The 19406-nt window shown below is 43.1% G+C and overlaps 1 protein-coding gene and 1 non-coding gene across 2 annotated transcripts in view; both read right to left on the bottom strand.

Annotated features, from left to right (window-relative positions):
- The window catches only part of DPY19L1 (dpy-19 like C-mannosyltransferase 1), a 100639-nt gene extending 84516 nt beyond the window's left edge, over positions 1–16123 (bottom strand). Inside the window, exon 1 of the mRNA XM_055420890.2 lies at positions 15716–16123. Within this exon, the coding sequence (XP_055276865.2) occupies positions 15716–16013 (298 nt within the window). The 5' untranslated portion in view covers positions 16014–16123. The remainder of the gene's footprint in view (positions 1–15715) is intronic.
- Positions 8661–8731, bottom strand: TRNAV-GAC (transfer RNA valine (anticodon GAC)). Its single transcript has one exon. It is a non-coding gene; the product is annotated as a tRNA-Val (tRNA).
- Positions 16124–19406: the final 3283 nt, after the last annotated feature.

Below are 19406 nucleotides of genomic sequence, written 5' to 3'. Positions count from 1 at the left end.
CTTATTCTTTCCTGGGAGTTTTAACACTTTTTCCCCTACTAATAAACATGAAATTTTGTTTTCATTATACTTCACTGGTTATGTTAATGTATTTATTTTTGAAGTGTATTTATTTGTAATGTATTTCCTTTGCTATACAATTGATTCTTTTAGTTTTTTTTTTTTTTTGCTTATCATCTCTGATTCTCCATTTTAAGTAATATTTTAAAAAGATAATTTTGTTCCTGTTTAATAATTTTACTATTAGTTTATTCTTCCCATCTGACAATAATAATAAACTTCTAGAATAATACTAAGTAATTATGGTAAAAGAGGGAAAACAGTATTCTGGTGACTTTAACAGAAATGCATTTTACATTATGCCTTTAAATTAGCCTCTGACTTTCACAATTCTGCAGTAATACATACGATTTTTCAAGATCATCAGCTCTCTGCTCCCTCAGAATACTATAATTTCTCAGAATGAAGAAGACATTTTGGTGCCTTCCTTTAATTCAATCCTTGCAGCACTAGGCAATTCTTGGATTTCTCAGCATCTGAATGACCCTCTTTCAGTTTCCAAGGTTGATTCATAATCTGCCCAATGTTTTAAATTCCTGTTTTCATTTCAACTTAACAATAACAATAGTTAATTAGTAGCAGTAGTAGTCATAATGGAGAAGGAAATGGCAACCCACTCCCGTGTTCTTGCCTGGAGAATCCCAGGGATGGGGGAGCCTGGTGGGCTTCCGTCTATGGGGTCACACAGAGTCGGACACTACTGAAGTGACTTAGCAGCTGCAGCAGCAGCAGCAGTAGTAATAAAGCAGCTAACATTTGAATTCTTATTACCTGCCAGGCATTTTTAAGTGCTTTACTTGAACTAACATAATAAGTCCTCAAAAGGATCCTATGTGTTAAGTACCAACACTTCCCTGGTATACAAATAATAAGGGCTTCAGGTGGCTCAGTGGTAAAGAATCCACCTGCCAATGCAGGAAACTCACGAGGTGCAGGTTCGATGGGAAAGATCCCCTGGAGGAGGAAATAGCAACTCACTGCAGTATTCTTTCTGGGAAATCCCACAGACAGAGGAGGGCTACAGTCCATGGGGTTGCAGAGAGTCAGCAGGACTGAGCGACTTAGCATACAGCACACATATAGATAATAAGTTGATTCTCAGGGAACTTTAGAAACTAGCCCAAGAAACAAAGCGGATAAACAGAGAAAGGGAAGTTAGAAGCAGGACCCCTGTACTGTGTGGCCTCTTGTGGAGGACGTAAAGGCCTCCTTACCCTAAAGTATCTTATTCCCCTTCCATCTTTCTTTTATTATTCTAAAGAAAAAAGAAAAGAAAAAAAAAGCCACAATTCATCTGTTGATAAGGGCAGTATATTTTATAGAAGCTATTTTTATATAAAAGTAAAGAATTATGTTTTAATTTATTCAATTGAGATAAATTCTATGTATATGTCATCTGAAAATGAAAACCCAAGTAAAGCAGATACTGCCTTGTGAGCACATAATTTAAACATAAAGACATAAAATGACAAAAACTTCTTATAGCATCCCCAAAGAGCTTTTCATGCCTTCTTGCCTACAGAAAAGATTAAGAGTTTCTCTAAATATATTCTGGTGATTATTAATCCTGTGTATAGTCTTTTGGGAGTGTCACAAAATTGATAACCAATTTTTCCAGTTTAACATATATGTTATTTTTGCCATTGTAAAAATCAGAACATAAAAAAAAAAAACCTTTCAAAAATTCCAAAACTATAAGAAAAATGGTGTCCAAAAAGTGAAGGTTTGCTTTGTAATCTAACTCAAAAGACTGCAATCCTGTGGCTGAGAATTCTGTAAGGCTCTTAAGTTTTGCTGGAAGCACACAAATTACCAATACTCTGAAACTAAACTGGCCACTCCTTCCCTCTTTCTGATTAAAGAAATTTCGTACCAGATTATATGTCACATTACATCAATTTTCAGCCTTACAGGATTTGAGCTGCTTCTTCATTGAAAATTATTCTTCTCCAGTTATTAGAATCTTGTTTAAACAAAATAGAATGTAATTCCTTGAGGGGAGAAACAATGTTTTACTGAATCCTACCATAGTAGTACTTAGCAAGAAGCTGAAAACAAAGGCCAACTCAAATGCTGAATTAATGCATATAAGGGGGAAAATTAAATAATCCTAAATCATGTCCACAAAATAAACCAAAGTTGAATATACTTTGATAGCTAGCTACACACAGACACACACACACACAATGTGCATGTAATTGTTTTGATTTCAAAAATAGAGTCCCTGTGATCAGTGCAAATCACTTTGCCTAGGTGCAGCCTGCTGCCTAGGCCTCCAAGTTCTCAGCCCCGGACCCCAGCACAGTGGAGTTCCAGAGGCCCGCCCCAGCTCTGCTCCCACTGACACGCCTCTGTCCAGCCACAGCTCAGAGTACGTACGGAGGGGGTGCCCCTTGTTCCCCACCCCATGCATGGCCTGCATCGTTTCACTGCTGTGAAGAGGGCAGAAGGAACGGAGAAAGAAACAGAACAGGAGGTTATTCCATGCTGCTCGGCTCAGTCCTCAAGGGCTCCTAAATCCCATCCCCTCTCCAACGAGCGGATCCCCCAGATCTCTCTCCCCAACTCTCGCAGTCTCTCCCTTCCTCCAGGTCGCCTTGCCCTAGCAGGTGACTCAGAACTCCTGGTCTCTTCCACAGACCCTCCCACCCACCCACCCAGTTAGGATTCCTCAGAAGTGGAGCTCCGCGAACTGCTTTCCTAAGGGTCCTCAGCCGAGTCTTCTGCACGCTAAAGCTGGACACCCACCGTCTTTCTCTCTTCCTCCTTCTCAAGGTAGAAAGCAGGAACTGTGAAGCTGTGAAGCCAGGGTGCTGTGGCTCCCTTCACCCCTCTGTGACAACCTGCCGGCCACAGAACTCCAGCCGCAACTACGGTTGCCCACCTACCCTACATTGAATGCCTTACACGTGGACTTCGTAACCAGGACTTGCCTTAATTCTCAGAATGCCTTCACAAGCTCTCTTGAGTCGCACAACAATCTTGTATTTAGTCTCATTTTACAGATGAAAAGCTGGGCCTCTGAAAGGGTATTTCCCCCAAAGCAGGGACCTGGACCCAGCCTCCCTCCCGAGCCTCAATTTCTCTCCACAGTGACAGAGCTGCCTCCCTTTCGATCTCCATGCACTTGATGACTTCATCGTGTAACAATATTTATATGGAGAAATACATTCTAAGTCCAAAATGACTTGCAAAATTTAAAAATACAACTTATTCCTAAATTGAGGTTAATCCGTACTTAAAACATTCTACAGTTTTGGCCTCCCTAATGCCCAAGTGACAAAATGACATAAAAAGAAGTTAAGAACTCTTCTTAAATCCACTGGACAAGATTTTCAAATCAATCTTGACAAGTTCCATAGTCAACCTCTTCCTAATAGTACTAACAGCTGTTTTCAAGGGAACATTCTGAGTGTAAAAGTTTCTTTTCAGAAGCTGAAGTCACTAGGAAGTAGTCTACCCGTTTCACACCAACAGGCTTTCCTAGAGAAGGAAGTCGATTTCTAAACATCTCCCCATGTCTGAAGTCCCATCGGCTTTTCCATGGCTCACACCATGGAGCCCACATTCTGGCCTTTTTCTGGTTAACCCCACCACACACCCTTCACATAGGCTGCATAGGGCAACGATCCTCTGAAATACCTACCATTTCAATGATGCTTCGTGATAGCTTCCCTGATAGTTCAGTTGGTAAAGAATCCACCTGCAATGCAAGAGACCTGGTTTGATCCCTGGGTTGGGAAGATCCCCTGGAGAAGGGAAAGGCTACCCACTCCAGTATTCTGGCCTGGAGAATTCTATGGACTACTGTCCATGGGGTCGCAAAGAGTCGGACATGACTGAGCGACTTTCACTTTAATTATGCAATATGCCTGAAAACTCTTAATTTCTCCTTCAAAATTAAAGGAATTCAAAACTGGTATTTTGAGAAACCTGTCCTGCCAATAGGTATTAAACCTTGCTTGTTGTACTGTTGTTGTTTAGTCGCTAAGTTGTGTCTGACTCTTTGTGATCCCACAGATTGCCTGCCAGGCTCCTCTGTCCATGGGATTTCCCAGGCAAGAATACTGGAGTGGGTTGCCATTTTCTCCTCCAGGAGATCTTTTTGACCCAGGGATCAAACCTGTGTCACCTGCATTTGGCAGGCAGATTCCTTACCTGACCGGAATCCATGCCTGCCTGCAAGCATAGCAAGTCTGGAAGCACTTTGGGTAAGAAAGGGAGTAGGTCTTAGAATTTTCTTGAGCCCCTGAGGATCTGACCAACCCCCTCTTCCCTGCTCCCAGCGTCTAAGATGTCTTGTAACTCACAAGATGAAACAAACAGCATTGTAAAAGACAGTAAAACCAGAGCTGCTCTTTTGCATGCAAACTGATGATGGTATCAGTTTGTGTGTCAGAATTACAAGTGGGATCCCTCAAAGCTGCAGTTTGAAGTATCACCTACGGTCTGGCCACTGCCTGGGACCTTTGCCCAACTGGGATTCCAGATTGCCATCACTCAGGACTCGCCAGCACTGTTCAAGTCTGGATGTTGGTGATGGACATGCTGTAACACATGTATGTTTCACATATATGACAGTGAAGGACGGGGAAGCCTGGTGTGCTGCATTTCGTGGGGTCTCAAAGAGTCAGGCACAACAGCGATTGAACAACAGTGCTATCACTTCTCTCCACTGTTTCTATTTTTTTTCTTTTAATGACTGTATATTTAAATTAAGTCAAATAACCTATAAAAGGTTGAAATTGTTTATGTGTTTGTAAGGCACTCTTTCTTTTGTTAATGAATCCTTCAAACCTAAAGCGAAAGTAAAAACTCTCCACCAAAGTTACCTTTATCACAGTTCCTATGCTAGAGTATTTGAGACTGAAATATAAGCCAACATCTGCGGCTTTAAAGATAAAATCTTTGAGAGATAAGATTTAGGTACATAAAATAATGGGAGAACACCCGCATCCAAGCAAATAGCACAAAGTCTATGAACTGTAAGAAATCTGAGAAGGCAGATCAATAATGGCCACTCAGGGCAGGGCTTATTAAAGTGGGATTGGGTGAGCAGAAGTGAGGGGGAAAGGCTGGATTTCAGGACATGATTACAACTTAGGTGAGGATTTATGTTGAGCAGCCAAAAGACAGCTACAATAAAGCTGGATGTGGACTCTGACCCGACATAGCAGAATAATTCCCATCACTAATATTGATGATACAGAATATACATGATACTGACAATAATGAGGAATCCACTGAAGGCTCCCTCACTATATACACAGTGTGTCTGGTTCTCAGAGCTCTAGGAACACCGGTGGTGTAGGGGATGAGGGGGTGGGGGGGTGTTGTCATAGCTACTCAACCAGTGGTACCAAGAATGGGAGCCAGCAGAGTGCCCCCTGGGCCAGAAATCTCTGCATTTTGAAGAGACCATTTACTCTCACACTCACGCCACACAAACATTATCATTTTTTACATGCGCCACGATGTACAAAAAAAGGTTCGGAAGCACTTTCAGTCATTAAAGAAACAGCAAGATTCAGAAAGAACATCATGAAGCAGCAACACAGAGCAAAAGTGATCTAAACCCTGGGATTGCATTAGAATCATCAGTGTTGCTAAATAAAACTAGAGATGTCTGAGTATTAATCCAGGGCTCCTAAATCTGAAACTCCAGGTTTTTTATTTTAATACTTGAATGATTCTAATATACAGTCAAGGTTAATTATCACTGGCTGGAGCAAAATATTCATACTTGTTCACAAAATGTAAGAATTGGCTGCTTTGTATTCCACATGTTTTCTAGCAATAATTAGGTCACCTGGGAGCTTATCAGAAATTCAGACTCTCAGGTCCCATTCCAGATCCCCAGACCCCTGAGCTGATTTATAAACACTTCTAAGGGCAATGTCTCAACACTGACAGCACACTGGAATCATCTCGGAGCTTTGGACATTGCTAGATCAGTACCGGGGATGATTCTAACATGCAACCACCAATGAAAACACTGATGGCGGTGGGGCATGTTCAGACTGCATTCCTGAGCCCCCATTCTCAGAGATCCTGATGCAATAGATCTCACTTGGGGCTTGGAAAGCTACATTTTTAACAATTTTTATTATGAAAAGAGAAACATAAATTCAAAAGGTATTCTGAAGGAAAAATTGCCAAAATCCTGACAACTGAGAATTATAATTAAGAAAGGAAAAGAATTAAAATTAAGAATCAAATTATTTTTTACATTCTTAAGAAGAAATATTCCTTGGATTTCCTATGACTTATTTAGCCTCAGTCTCATTTTCATCAAATGTGAAATGAGGGTTTTTACTTGGTTATCTCTACTAGCATTTAATAACTCTGCATAGCTACAATTGGGGACTTCCCCGGTGGCACAGTGGTAAAGAACCTGCCTTCCAATGCAGGAGACACAGGTTCAATCCTAAATTGGGAAAATCCACTGAACAAGGAAATGCCAACCCACTCAATATTCTTGCCTGGGAAATCACATGGACAGAGGAGCCTGGTAGGCTAGAGCCCATGGGGTCGCAAAGAGTTGGACACAACTTAGCGACTAAACAACAACAGCTACAACTACTAACACTAATAACTCTCCAAAGGGCCTCCATGATTATTTTCTGTTTTCCTTTTGGATATTTCTGCTCCCCAAACTAAAAGCCTTGGCAGGTTTGACCCTTTTATTTTCTTGTTTCAGTAGACCAAAAAATGCACTCAATTGATTAATAAGACATTGACTCTCAAAGTGAGACGCAGGATTATTTTAAAATTCAGTCATGATTGGAAAAAACTATATAGCTCCTAGATAAGATCAAGAATTCACAGTGGTCTATGTAATTATACTCGTAAGGTTGACCACAGTTCATTTGAATCTCCTCCATATATTTGACACTGAGCAAAATAGTATCTTACAACAGTTAGGGAAAAATTAAGAAATTTCAATTATCATGAATAAACCTAACTATTTATTAGTTGTAGTTCACTGAATTCCTGTTGAGGCAAAAAATGGCTCTTATTTTCCCATGAGGCCCAAGGTCACATGACTTGGATAAACCAAGGCTTCCAGGAAAGCCTGGGTTTCATAACTCTGGTTTTCTTCTCATTGGAAGCTCAAGCAGAAAAAATGCTAATAAGCACATTTAACCAAAAGGTTGTACTGGCATAAAGAAGAAAACTGAGAAATAATTTAAAAATCAAGGACAAAGGTTTACTTTGAAGTGAACGAAAACAGAACATGGAAAGTAAATATCACCACCCCCAAACAGTATAAAAATTAGACTTCTAAACAGAGAATTATACAATGTAAATTTTCACACTTTAAAAATATTTACGTACACACATATATTAAAGTGTGTTGGTCGCTCAGTCGTGTTTGACTGTTTGTGACCCCATGGATTATAGCCCACCAGGCTCCTCTCTCCATGGAACTCTCCAGGCAAGAATACTGGAGTGGGTAACCATTCCCTTCTCTGGGGGGATCTTCCCAACCCAGTGATTGAACCTGGGTCTCCTGCATTGCAGGCAGATTCTTTACTGTCTGAGCCACCAGGGAAGAAGCAAAATATTAAAAATATTTACGTATATACATATGTTAAAGTAGGCAACACTTAATACAACTACCCAATACATGTGTTTTTAAAGCAATAAATTCTAGCTTCCTTTTAAAATCATATCTTCACATATCATGGACAAAAATATTTCAAAAATCAAATCATAAATTACATTAGCAATTTTAATAAAGTAACTTTCTCTTGACTGAAAAAAAAATGCATTTCAGTTTTTAAAGAACAAGTAGCAGGATAAAATATACACTTGAAATAATATGCTAGGTAGGCTTACTAAATGCTCCTGAGCAATCACAGTGAAACTGTAAAGCTTTAGTAAATCTAACAGGAAAAAATGTAGAAGCTGCATTTCTTCCCTAGAGAAAAAAAAGATCCACATATATACAGTACACCCCCAGGCCCATCATATGAAGCAAGAGATTTTAACAAGTTCATTAATCAATAAGCCATTTAAGTTTTAAGGTAACAGCTATGGATTCTCAAGGCCATGTATTCTCTCCAAATTTCAAACTGCTCTTGGGTAGCACGTTTTGCTTATTTGTAAACGATTAAGAAAATTATGACACTGATTTTTCATATTTTGCTCTGCTTTTTTTAATGACAATCCCAACCAACCAATCAAAAACAATTCAAAATTTAGTAGTTTTCAAAAAAAAAAAAATAGTTATGCAAATACAAAATGGAGGCTGACAGGCTAACCATAAGGATTTAACAAACAAAGCAATTCCCTAAATGAGCATAAGCCACCAAAATAGAACTCTTGCTAAAAAAGTTATTACGTCTTGGAACATATGATTAGGTCTTGGAACTACTAAATATGTTCCCATTACAGTATCTTTGACACTTGCCTTAGATTGTAGATCTGAAAGCTACAATTTGACAGATGTATCAAACAAGTCAAGATAACTGTTTAGTTGCTAAGTCACATCTGACTCTTTCTGACCTCATGGACTGTAGCCCACAAGACTCTGTCCATGGGATTTCCCAGGCAAGAATACAGGAATGGATTGCCATTTCTTTGTCCAGGGGATCTTCCTGACCCAGGGATCGAACCTGAGTCTCCTGCTTGTCAGGCAGATTCTTTACCACTGAGCCACCCGGGAAGCCCCAAGAAGCCAAGATACCTTAACTTTAATCTCAGACTTCACTCAGTGAATTCACAAGAGATATCAGGCCATTCACCTGTCTCGCTTTAGTTTCCTCACATATAAAATTTCAGGAGTTAACTTTTAAGTTTTCATTTTCATGAAACTTCCAAGGAGATCAAAGATGAGAGGAGTGAGAAATCAGGTCTTTTGTTACGGGCATTAAAATGGAGGTAGTCGTGCTCAGGCTTCAGAAGGAGACCAGGCCTCTGATCTGCTTCTGACCTCCCTGGACACTGCCCGGATTCCATGCCTGCCTGCAAGCACAGTAAGTCAGGAAGCATTTTAGATAAGAAAGGGAGTAGGTCTTGGAACTCTTGAGCCCCTGGAGGTCTGGCCAACCCCTCACTGTCTAACGAAATCCTATGACTCACAGGGTAAAACAAACAGCCTAGTAAAAGTTAAACTAGAGTTGCATTTTTGCATGAAATCAGTTTGCAGCCTGAAATTATAAGCAGCAGCTCCCAAAGCTGCAATTTGAAGTCTCACTCGTGGAGTGGACCACTGCCTGGGACCTTTTCCCAATTGGGACTCCAGATTGCTGTCACTTGGGACTTCCCAGCACTATTCAAGTCTGGGTGTAAGCTGGCCAAATTTGGTGAGGTATACGCTGTTACTTCTTTTCTACTGTTTCTATTTTTCTTTTAATGATTATACATTTAAATTAAGTCAAATAATCTTCTATAAAAAAACTGAAACAGTTTGTGAGTAACGAGTGGTTTCTTTTGTTATTGAATCCTTTGAACCTAATATGAAAGGAAAAAATTGGCAAAACAGTCTTTTTAAAAAAACGTTTAGACATACTAGAAAACAGTAGCACTCTGCTAGTTATGTAAGTACTTTATGATTAGTATCACAACATGGAGGAAAGATTCTGAGCTGTGACATCTGCAGCACTGAAAGGCTACACGACAAAAAGCAGTGGTTACTGTCAGGGGGTGAAAGGTTGTTGCTGAAGGAAAAGATGCCGGGACTCTCGGCCTCTGGGGGAGAAGAATTCAACCTGGGGCCAGAGACGAGGCTTGATCGCTCAGAGCTTTTGTGTAATAAAGTTTTATTAAAGTATAAAGGAGATAGAGAAAGCTTCTAACATAGGCATCAGAAGGGGGCAGAAAGAGTACTCCCCTGCTAGTCTTCAGCTGGATGTTATACGGTCACTAGCGGTCTGTTAATGAAAGAAAGGAATGTCTTAAAACTCAGAATGGCACCAGGCCCCTCATCCATAAGATGCATTGTGGGATAATCTTGGCACCAGATGATTCATCCCGGGCCATAAAATGATTGACTTGAATCTTGTAGAAGGGCATATTACCATACAAATAGTTTCATTTACATAGATTCAGTTCAGTTCAGTTCAGTCGCTCAGTCGTGTCCAACTCTTTGCAACCCCATGAATCACAGCACGCCAGGCCTCCCTGTCCATCACCAACTCCCGGAGTTCACTCAAACTCATGTCCATCGAGTCGGTGATGCCATCCAGCCATCTCATTCACTGTCGTCCCCTTCTCCTCCTGCCCCCACTCCTTCCCAGCATCAGAGTCTTTTCCAATGAGTCAACTTGTCGAATGAGGTGGCCAAAGGGGAACAATATTTGAGTATAACGTACTGGTTTGTCAAGTAGGTTCTGAGCCATTAGGCAGAACTGACTTGAAGACAGAGTCTGGGGTAAATGCATAGTTCATAAACATAGCTTAAGACAAACATTTCAATAAAAAAAAAAATGCATTGGTTAACTCAAAGTTTGAGAACAGTTAACTTAAGGTGAAACCAGGTGTCATTATGGCAGCACAGTATTTTAAGAGAAACCTCCTTTTAAAATTGTATAGAGAAGAAAAAAATATCGGTAGTTTGTTTCCTCCTGCCGCTTGAGAGATAAAAATGTCTGACACTTGCAGCCTATTTCCTCCGTTTGGAGACCCCTGGCCTTGCTGCCTGTTACCCTCTCAGAAGCAACAGGAAAACACAAAGCAGAGGAAGAGCTTGCTAGGCAAATTTGAGTTGGTGTGAAAATAAGAGTAAGTCCTCATTCTTCTCGATTAAACAATATTCTCAAATTAAAAATCTGTCAAGATGGCAAGTTTTCATAAGTTACTGGCCAAGTGATTTATAAACCGCATTTTAAGATACAGTTGGTGCTACTGTAAACTAGAAGATAAATCCTTGGTCACTACAATGAATCACTCAGAATTTCTGTGGCTGATTTTGGTGACTATGCTATTAGGTTAACATTTGCTGCTATGATTAAAATTATAAAATGCCATCCAAGAATCAATTACATATAGTGAAAGTACTGAAAAACACACTTGATAACTTGTTACTTTGGAAAGGAAGTCAAATATGAGGAAATATGCCAGGCAAACATGAAGATATATGAGCTCTTAAATGCACGTGCCATGGGCGGGTAGGGGGAGATAGTAATAATGCTAAGAAAATAAAAATTAGTATTAAAGCAAAAATAAAAGTTACAATAGTTGTAGATTTATGTACTATAAAAATTAATTCTTTCAGTTTTTAAACTTGTTCCTGCTCAATGATTCTTGAATAATGAAAGATCATCCATGGAGAACTGATCTTTCCTATGAAACAGGACTGCTTTTTATGGTATTAACTATAATGTTTATAAGTAGTGTTTAAGAGCATGAACTCTGAAGCCATACTGCTTGGGTTCAAGTCTTGACCTTTCCACATTCGAGGGTGACCTTGGGCAAGTTATTTAACATCTGTGTGCCTCACATCCCCCATTTGGTAAAATGGGTATGACAATCAGTGTCATGGGTAAGGACTGAGTTAGTAGTTAAATGAGTTTGAGATAAGTCAGTTAATCTAAAGTAGCTGGAACTATGCCTGGTACACAGTGAACCGCACATATGCAGAAATGCTATCATCAATTTCCAAGAATTTAGTATCATCCATTTGCTGAAGACTCCCTATTTTAGGTTCCCAGTCAGCCCTTTTATGTCCCTCACCTACTTGACATCTGTACTTGGACTTCTCACAAATGTCTCAAAGGTAACATGTCCAAGAAAGAAAGAATTCTTGACCTTCTCCCTTAAATCTGTCCCCTCACCATAGCCCTAGTCTTCACCATTTCCATGAATCTCCAGTTAATACAACAGACATATCAGATGATAAATGGCAGCCCACAGTCCATGTTGGGAAAACAATAGAAATCAAAAGAAACCCTAGCAAACTTTGTTGTCTGTATCTGCATTTAAAAGCAGGGAGGGGCAGTTACACTAGTTCCAGGGAACTGCTGCCAAGTAGGAATGTCAGCTCTGTGATGAGGGACACAGACACTCAGATGCTCAGTCACGCCTGACTCTTTGTGACCCCATGGACCATAGCCCACCAGGCTTCTCTGTCCAGGGAAGCCTGTGATGAGGGACAGACTGTTCCTAAAGGGAAGCAGAACATCAGATTTTAAAGCTACTGATGCTTCCTTCCACATCATCCCACCCTATTCTGATCTGTCTGACCTGTGGCTTAGCTATCAGGATTTTTAAGTTTCCAGGTGACATTAGTATACAGCCAAGATTGAGAACTAGTCTAGTCCAGGCCTCCCATTTTAATGTGTGTACAAACTGAGACTCAGAGAAGCTACATGCTTAGCTAAGGTACCAGCAAGTTTGAAACAGGCACAGAATCAGCAAACAGTTCTTCTAAGGCTGTTTACAAACAGCATTTTTTGAAAAAGGACAGAACAGAAAATCAGGGTGTACTGTATATTACAGGGTGAGTACAGTACATGACCTTTTAACTTTAAATATTGTGTACATACTGATCCTTAGTCTCCATTTCCCTTTTCAAATTCATTCTCCTCCCCTTTCTGCCTTGTTCCCAGCCCCAGGAGGCTGACTCTACACAATGATTCAGTTGGGCCTCTTGCCTAAGGCTATCCAGTTGGTCAGCCAGTGAGAGGCACCAGTGGGAGATCAGAGGGTGGGCAGAAGTGTCTGGGATCCCTCCTCTTGGGTGATCCTGCCCCCACTGCACAGCTTTCCCTGGATTCAGCTCCAGAGGGAGCTCCCTTTCCACTTCAGGTCCAGAAGTAGCATCTTCCCACTGGTGACAATCCCTGGGTGCTTCAGTGTCCTTCGTGGGTTCCTTAAACCTGCTCATACTTCTGAAAACAGGCCACTTATTAAATCTGTTTCCTGCCAGGACACTGACATATACAAATAGGTTGACAGACAGACACATAATGTACAGGGTTGGATTTTCACAAATGTGAGCAGGTTTAATGGAAATTATGTTGCTTACTGAAGGTTGTGGTCAAAAAAGTTGGAGAAACACTTAATGGTTTTTTCTACTACACCACTGCCTCCCATGGCTGATAAAGGGAGCTACTGGGTTGAAACTTCTAAAAATAAACATTTCAAAAACCTGCTTTATGACTGTTACCATTAAATAGTAAACAGTGCCTAAAAGAAAGACATGTTTAATAAAATGGATTTTTTAAACAGAGCTTAGACTGCTGAACAGTGGAAAGGGCCACTTTGACAAGAAGCGAGTCTCCCACCACTGCTCTGCACATGTGGAGGAGATGAGAGACTAGGAACCCCAAGTCAGTCTCTCTTTAAAAGGTGTGCTTCTATCAGGGAGCGCCAAATGGTTAAAATTTTTTCCAAAACATAAATGAAGCAATTTTTGTCATAGCAAAATACTATACTAAAAAAACCACACCATGTCAGCTCAACTTTCACTGATTTGTGGAGGGGAAACAAGAGTGAAATGAGGCAGCTTTCAAAAAAGTCCAGACCCTGCTCCTTTTCATAGGATCTGAAAGTACAGATCCAGAGAAAGAATTAAACATCCCAGGTCTGACTATTCTCCAGAACCATCTTTCAAGCTGACCTATGGCCTCACGTAAATAGCTATCAAGGACAGAAAGTCTCTAGACCTTGGTCTGGTCATCCAACCTCCATCCATCTGATGGCCGCGCTGCCCAAAGTACATCCAAAACTGTGGGACCTTCACTGTACCTCCTTCTAATACCCGAAGTGCCACACTGCTATAGTAATATAAAACTGTACTTAGGTCTGAGCATTACTAGATCCAAATATAAGCCATCTGATATAAGATTCAAAAGAAAGGCAATTAGGAGCAAAGAAAATATGCACAAAAATGGCAACAGATATTCTATGGTTTGTTACCATAACCTCCCTGAAGGAGTGATACCATTCCATATTTTGCTACAAAGTGATTAATGTTTACAGCAGATAGTCTGGAAAAAAAAAAATGCAATTTCATCCTGTCCTGCATGCATGCTAAGTCGCTTCAGTCCTGCCTGATTCTTTGGGACCCTATGGACTGTGGCCCACCAGGCTCCTTTGTCCATGGGATTCTCCAGGCAAGAATACTGGAGTGGGTTGCCATTTCTTCCTCCAGAGAATCTTCCAGATCCAGAGATTGAATCCCACGTCTCCAGTGGCTCCTGCATTGCAGGCAGATTCTTTACCACTGAGCCACCAGGGAAGTCCCCTTCATCCTGTCACCAAATATCAAATCAGTATTATGCATGTGCTTTCATAATAGCAACTAAAACTTGTTAAATGCTTAGATACAAACTGTCCAGACATGCTGTACCCCAGCTCCTTTGAGTTCTGCTCCTCAGGACATGCCCTGGAGTAAGTAGGGCAGGTGATAATCCCGTGTCATAGAGAAGGCAACACTCACAAAGGAAATAACTTCAAACTTAAACCAAACTTAAACACCTTGAACTGGATCAGGGGCCTCTGTCTCATCCACTGTACCATGCTGCCTCCCCAAGGTGAATTTATCTAACCTGCACACTGACAAGATTTTTCATGCTCACTACTGAAAAAAGAGAGAAAAATAATGAAAATACTGAATTTTTCTAAGCTTGAATCTATCATAGAAAAAAAAAAGTACCCCAATAGTAATATCAACCTACCTGCACCCATTAAAATGTGTGTGTGATGACTGTGGCTTTTTATAATTGAGTGGCTTCTAGTGATGCCTGTGATCTCAGGGGAGGCTGATATGCTGTATTTTATTCCCTGATCTATACTGAACTCGAAATTCTTTGATATCACTAAGGGAATTAGAAAGGACAAAGAGTTAAATAATTCAGTAGCCAAAATCCATTAATGACATTCTATAAGAAAGGCAGTGTTACATCTTTTTACTCGCTGACCAAAAAAAATCAGGCCTATCATTCAAACCGCTATAACTTGCCTTATCAGAATGTCAATCAGGAAACAAAGGAAACCTGAAGTCGTTCCACAACACGCGAATGTTTCACCTTTATTTTTTTCAGCACATCATTACACATTATCCGTTCGGTCAACGTAGTGGATGAGGAGGAGAGCCCTCCATACCAATCACTGCTAGGTCAGCAGGGTCCCAGCTTGGGCGCCCCAAACACAATGCGACCTGAAAAGTACTTGCGGAGGGGAATCACAAACAAAGTGCCATCGGCGGTGTTTGCAGTCAAGACGAAAAAGGCACGCTGAAATTTAATGGTAAGTTTAGCAACTTTCTAGAACAGCGGACGAGCTTTTGCTTTGAGCTCAGCAGAACCGCTTCCAGCCCAAAGCAAACCATCCTCCCGGACAGGGGCCGAGATAACGGGAACGCGGCCGGTCCGCACCAATCAACAGCGCCAGAGTCTGGTTAGCGCAGACCTGCCAGTTCGCAGCCAGGCCGGGCAGCTGTTGATCTCGGGGCCATTTTTTTTTTTTTTTTTTCTTTTAAAGCAGAGACAGCAAGTAGGAAGGGAGTGAGGAAGGCTGAGCCTGAGGGAGGGGGAGTGAAAGAAGAGGACGTCCCAGGAAAAGTCGAAGAGGGTTGCAAACTGGCGGGGACCGACCGGCGGAGCTCGGCGGCGCGGAAGCCGGAGGAGAGCGGAGAGAAAGGGGAGAGGGGGCCCGCGCCTCAAAGTTCCGCGTCCCGGCGGCGCCCGCGCGCTGGGCTGCTCACCTAGCAGGAGCGTGGTCCAGGTTCGGCCGCGCCCCGAGCGCCGCAGGCCCAGCGCCCCGCGCAGCCCGGCCGCCACGCGCCCACCGAGGCCGCCCCCGGCGGGTGGCGCGGCGCACTCGGCTCTGGGCCCCTTCCTGCCCGCGGCGCCCTTGCGCCGAGGGGACGGGGGCGCGCGCCCGGGCCCGGGCTCCCCGGCGCCGACATCCGGCGACCCCCTCCGCGGGGACTGCGAGGCGCGGGGCGGCTGGGGCGGCTTCGGGGCTGCCTCCCGGTGCTTGTTCCGCGCCTGCAGGACCATCTTGGCATAGTCGCGCCCGCTCGCTGCGCGCGCCCGGACGGCGGCCGGGAAACGCCGGGCTGGCGGCGGGGCGGCCCCGGCGCCGCTCACTCTCCGGCGGGCGGGCGGGCGGAGGGCGGGCCGGCCCCTCCCCGCGCGCGGGGAGGCGGGGAGAGCTGCAAGGCCGGGCGGCGGCTGCCTGCTGGCCGTGCGGCCGGGAGGCGGCGCCGGACGCGAGCGCCCGCCGCCGTTGCCGCCGCTCCGGTTGTCACGGCGACCGCGGAACGCCGGGGGGCGGGGGCGGGGACACTGTGAGCGGCCGCGGCCCCGCTCCCGCCGCCCCTCCGCGCCGGGCGCGCGCTCCCGGCCGGCCAACGCGCACGCGCGGGCTTCCGGCGGGGGCGGGGGCCGCCCCGCGACCCGTGCCCCGCTTCGGACCCGCGTGGGGCTTGGCCGGGCGAGGGCACGAACCGCCTTCCGGGAGCAGCTGTCGCTCCCAATGGGAACGGCCGGGAAGAAGAAAGGGCCCCCTGGGGGAGGGGGCCGCTGGTGGAAGTTTCGGACCCGATTAAGGCTGAAAGTGGAGCCCGGGGAAGCCCGCGTGGCCCCAGCAGCTCGTAGCCGGAGCGGCTGGACGGGGTGGTGGGGGGCGGGAAGGCGCTCGGGAATGACCACGCGGGGGCGCTGTGCGAGCGCTCAGGCTCCTCGGGGGTCCAGCCGCTGGAAGAAGAACCTAACAAAGTAGAGCCCCTGGGTCACGTTACTCCACGACGTGTGGCCTCTCAGTTTAGAATGCTGCCGAAAGCAGCTCCCGCGCTAATGGATGCGACAAGCGGGGCAGCCTGATTTAAAATGGCATCAGAGTACCCCCAGGGGAGCTGATAAGGATCGAGACCCAGATGTGTCCCTGACATTAAAACTGAAGAACCGGGGTGGCAGGTGACCAAATTTAATGGACAGAGAAGAAAAAATCATCAACAAGTGTGTTCTGTTAGTTTCAAATGCTGTAAACTTGTGGCTTGAAAGAAAGCAGAAAAACTGTACTTGCTGTTAAAACACAAAACCAGTCGAAAACCCATTTTTCTTTCCCTTAGCCAGCGGAAGGCATGACTGAAGGGAGCCTAGGAAGACTGGGAAAACTAGGCAGATCCCAGTCACCCTTCTCCCGCCACCCCATCTTTGCATTCTTGGCACAAACCCTACAGCCGGGTGGATAAGTTTCTTTCCTTGCAGTGTTCAGTGGACTTGTTCCAAAAAGTTGTCCTTAATTTCTAATTTTGTAAATAAAATCACATCATTATCTCCGTTGTAATTCCAGGTGCTTCACGTGGCTATGGATCCTTGCCCTTAAGTTTTTTTGTCCAGTGATTTCGTTACTGAAGGAAGTTAATATCAGCATTCATTCACTGTTAGACTTTTTTAAGGGCAATTGTTTTGTAAAGGGAAAAAACTTGCCATGCTAGTTAGTAATCCCTCATATTCTATATTTTGTGAATTTAAATTTTCACTTGTCTTTCATCGAAGCAGGAAACAACTATTTTTAGATTCTTTTTATAAAAATTATTGAGGTGATATTACAGAAATCTTAGATTCTGAAATAATGTGTCAGATGATCCAGTGTGTTACCCTCTGGATTCAACTGGTACCGTTTTTGCCAGAGAAAACACTTGTTAAATGAATAAATGAGTGATTGAGGGAATGAATGCAGGGGATAACATAACCAGATGAAGATTAATTATGCTGTGTTCTGTAGTGCACCTGACAGTCACTTAGTTCTAGCCCTTCTCTCCCTTGGTCTCTTAATTTCTAGAGGACAAAGAAGCTTTACTTCTCCGCTTCATATTGTCCCACGGAGCCTGACTGTGAAAGTTTGTTTAACTGAATTAAAAGAGGAACACCTGTTGTTTAAGACACACACAGTGAGTTTTGACCAGTTCCACCAGTGCTGAGTCCCTTTGCCAAGTGGAGAATCCCAGAGAAAGGCAGGCTAGTGTATTAGACAAGACACAGGCTAATGATAGGCCCATATTTCAGTCTCTGGTCTGACATGTACCAGCCTTGTGACCTTGGCTAAATTACCAGAACTTTTAGAGTCTCCATCTCCTCATCCCTAAAATAAGAGTAATAAAGATGTCTACCTTAGGGATCTGTAAAAAAGAAATAAATATGACAGTGTATGTAAGGTATCTAACAATTACTTCCATCAGAGTAACTGCTCAGTAAATGTCCAAAGCAGTGAATGCTGTATATGGAGGATGGTAAGTCCTCTGTCCTCCCAAAGCCTGAGGCCGACAGTCCAGAATGGATGTGAAGATGCAGGGGAGTAGAATGCTGTAAAACAGGGACAGCTGTGTGACCTTCCAACCAGTCCCACCCTCTCTGGGCTGCAAGTTGCTCCTCCCCTTAAAGTTCCCTGCTTCCCACTCGTGCTTTACAAATAAGGACCATCTGATGGATCGTTAACCTTGTATAAAATGGTAAGCAACTCCTCTTACTTCTCTCTTCCCTCCCCCAAGAAAGAAGGATGCTTCACACAGGGAGGGTGGTAGAGCAGAAAATGGAATAGTCATGAAGGTTATGTGCCAGATTTCATTTTGCTGAGATGCACAAGAGCAGGCAGTGCAGTTCATTCATATTCGTATCTTTAGGCTAAGGACTGCCACATAGTGGTGAATGCTAGAGAGAGACAGAGAACTGAAAGCTGCACTTAAAAAGTGTGTTGTGTGCAGATGATCCTGTGAATTAATTCAAGATTATAATGAATATAGGTTAAGTATTACAATTACTGACCACCTTTAATGCCTTTTTTTCCTCAGGAGTCTCAGATGTACCAGAAAAGTACTTTCTTATGTGACCTTATAGAAATCCTGGATCAAAGCAGATAAATTCTGAGGAGAGAAACCCCACAGAGCAGGACTTCCAGGTGGTCTCTTGGCAAGGGGGGCCTGGGTTCAATCCCCAGGCAGGAAACTAGATCCCACATCCCGCAACTAACACCTGATGCAGCCAAATGAATAAATAAATAAGTTTTTGTTTTTAAAGAAAAAGAAACCCCACAGAACAAACCACACGTGAATTCCTCATGTGGTCACCAAGTTACAAGCCCAATCCTTTTCTTACTAAAATCTACATTTTGGACATTTGAAATAAAAACTTTTAATCAAAAAAGTAATTTTGTAAAAAATGTTGGGGATGGAGAAATAAGAGATTAAAAGAAATGAGCATAGAATAATAAAGACAAGTAAATGCCCCCAAATAAAGTTTAGCCATATTATAGAGACCAGGGAAATACTGTTAAATGAACCACAAAAAGTAAAATTTGGCCATAGGAAGGCTGCTGGGAACCAATTTTCTTATTTGTTTCCTATGGCATTTTCAAAGCCCTATTTAAAACTTCCAAATTTCCCCCTTTTC

This window comes from Moschus berezovskii, chromosome 3 (assembly GCF_049115385.1).
Source record: "Moschus berezovskii isolate FMDL1 chromosome 3, NW_MosBer_1.0, whole genome shotgun sequence".
In the NCBI taxonomy this organism is placed as follows: domain Eukaryota; kingdom Metazoa; phylum Chordata; class Mammalia; order Artiodactyla; family Moschidae; genus Moschus; species Moschus berezovskii.
This window is presented reverse-complemented; position numbering and strand designations above follow the sequence as displayed.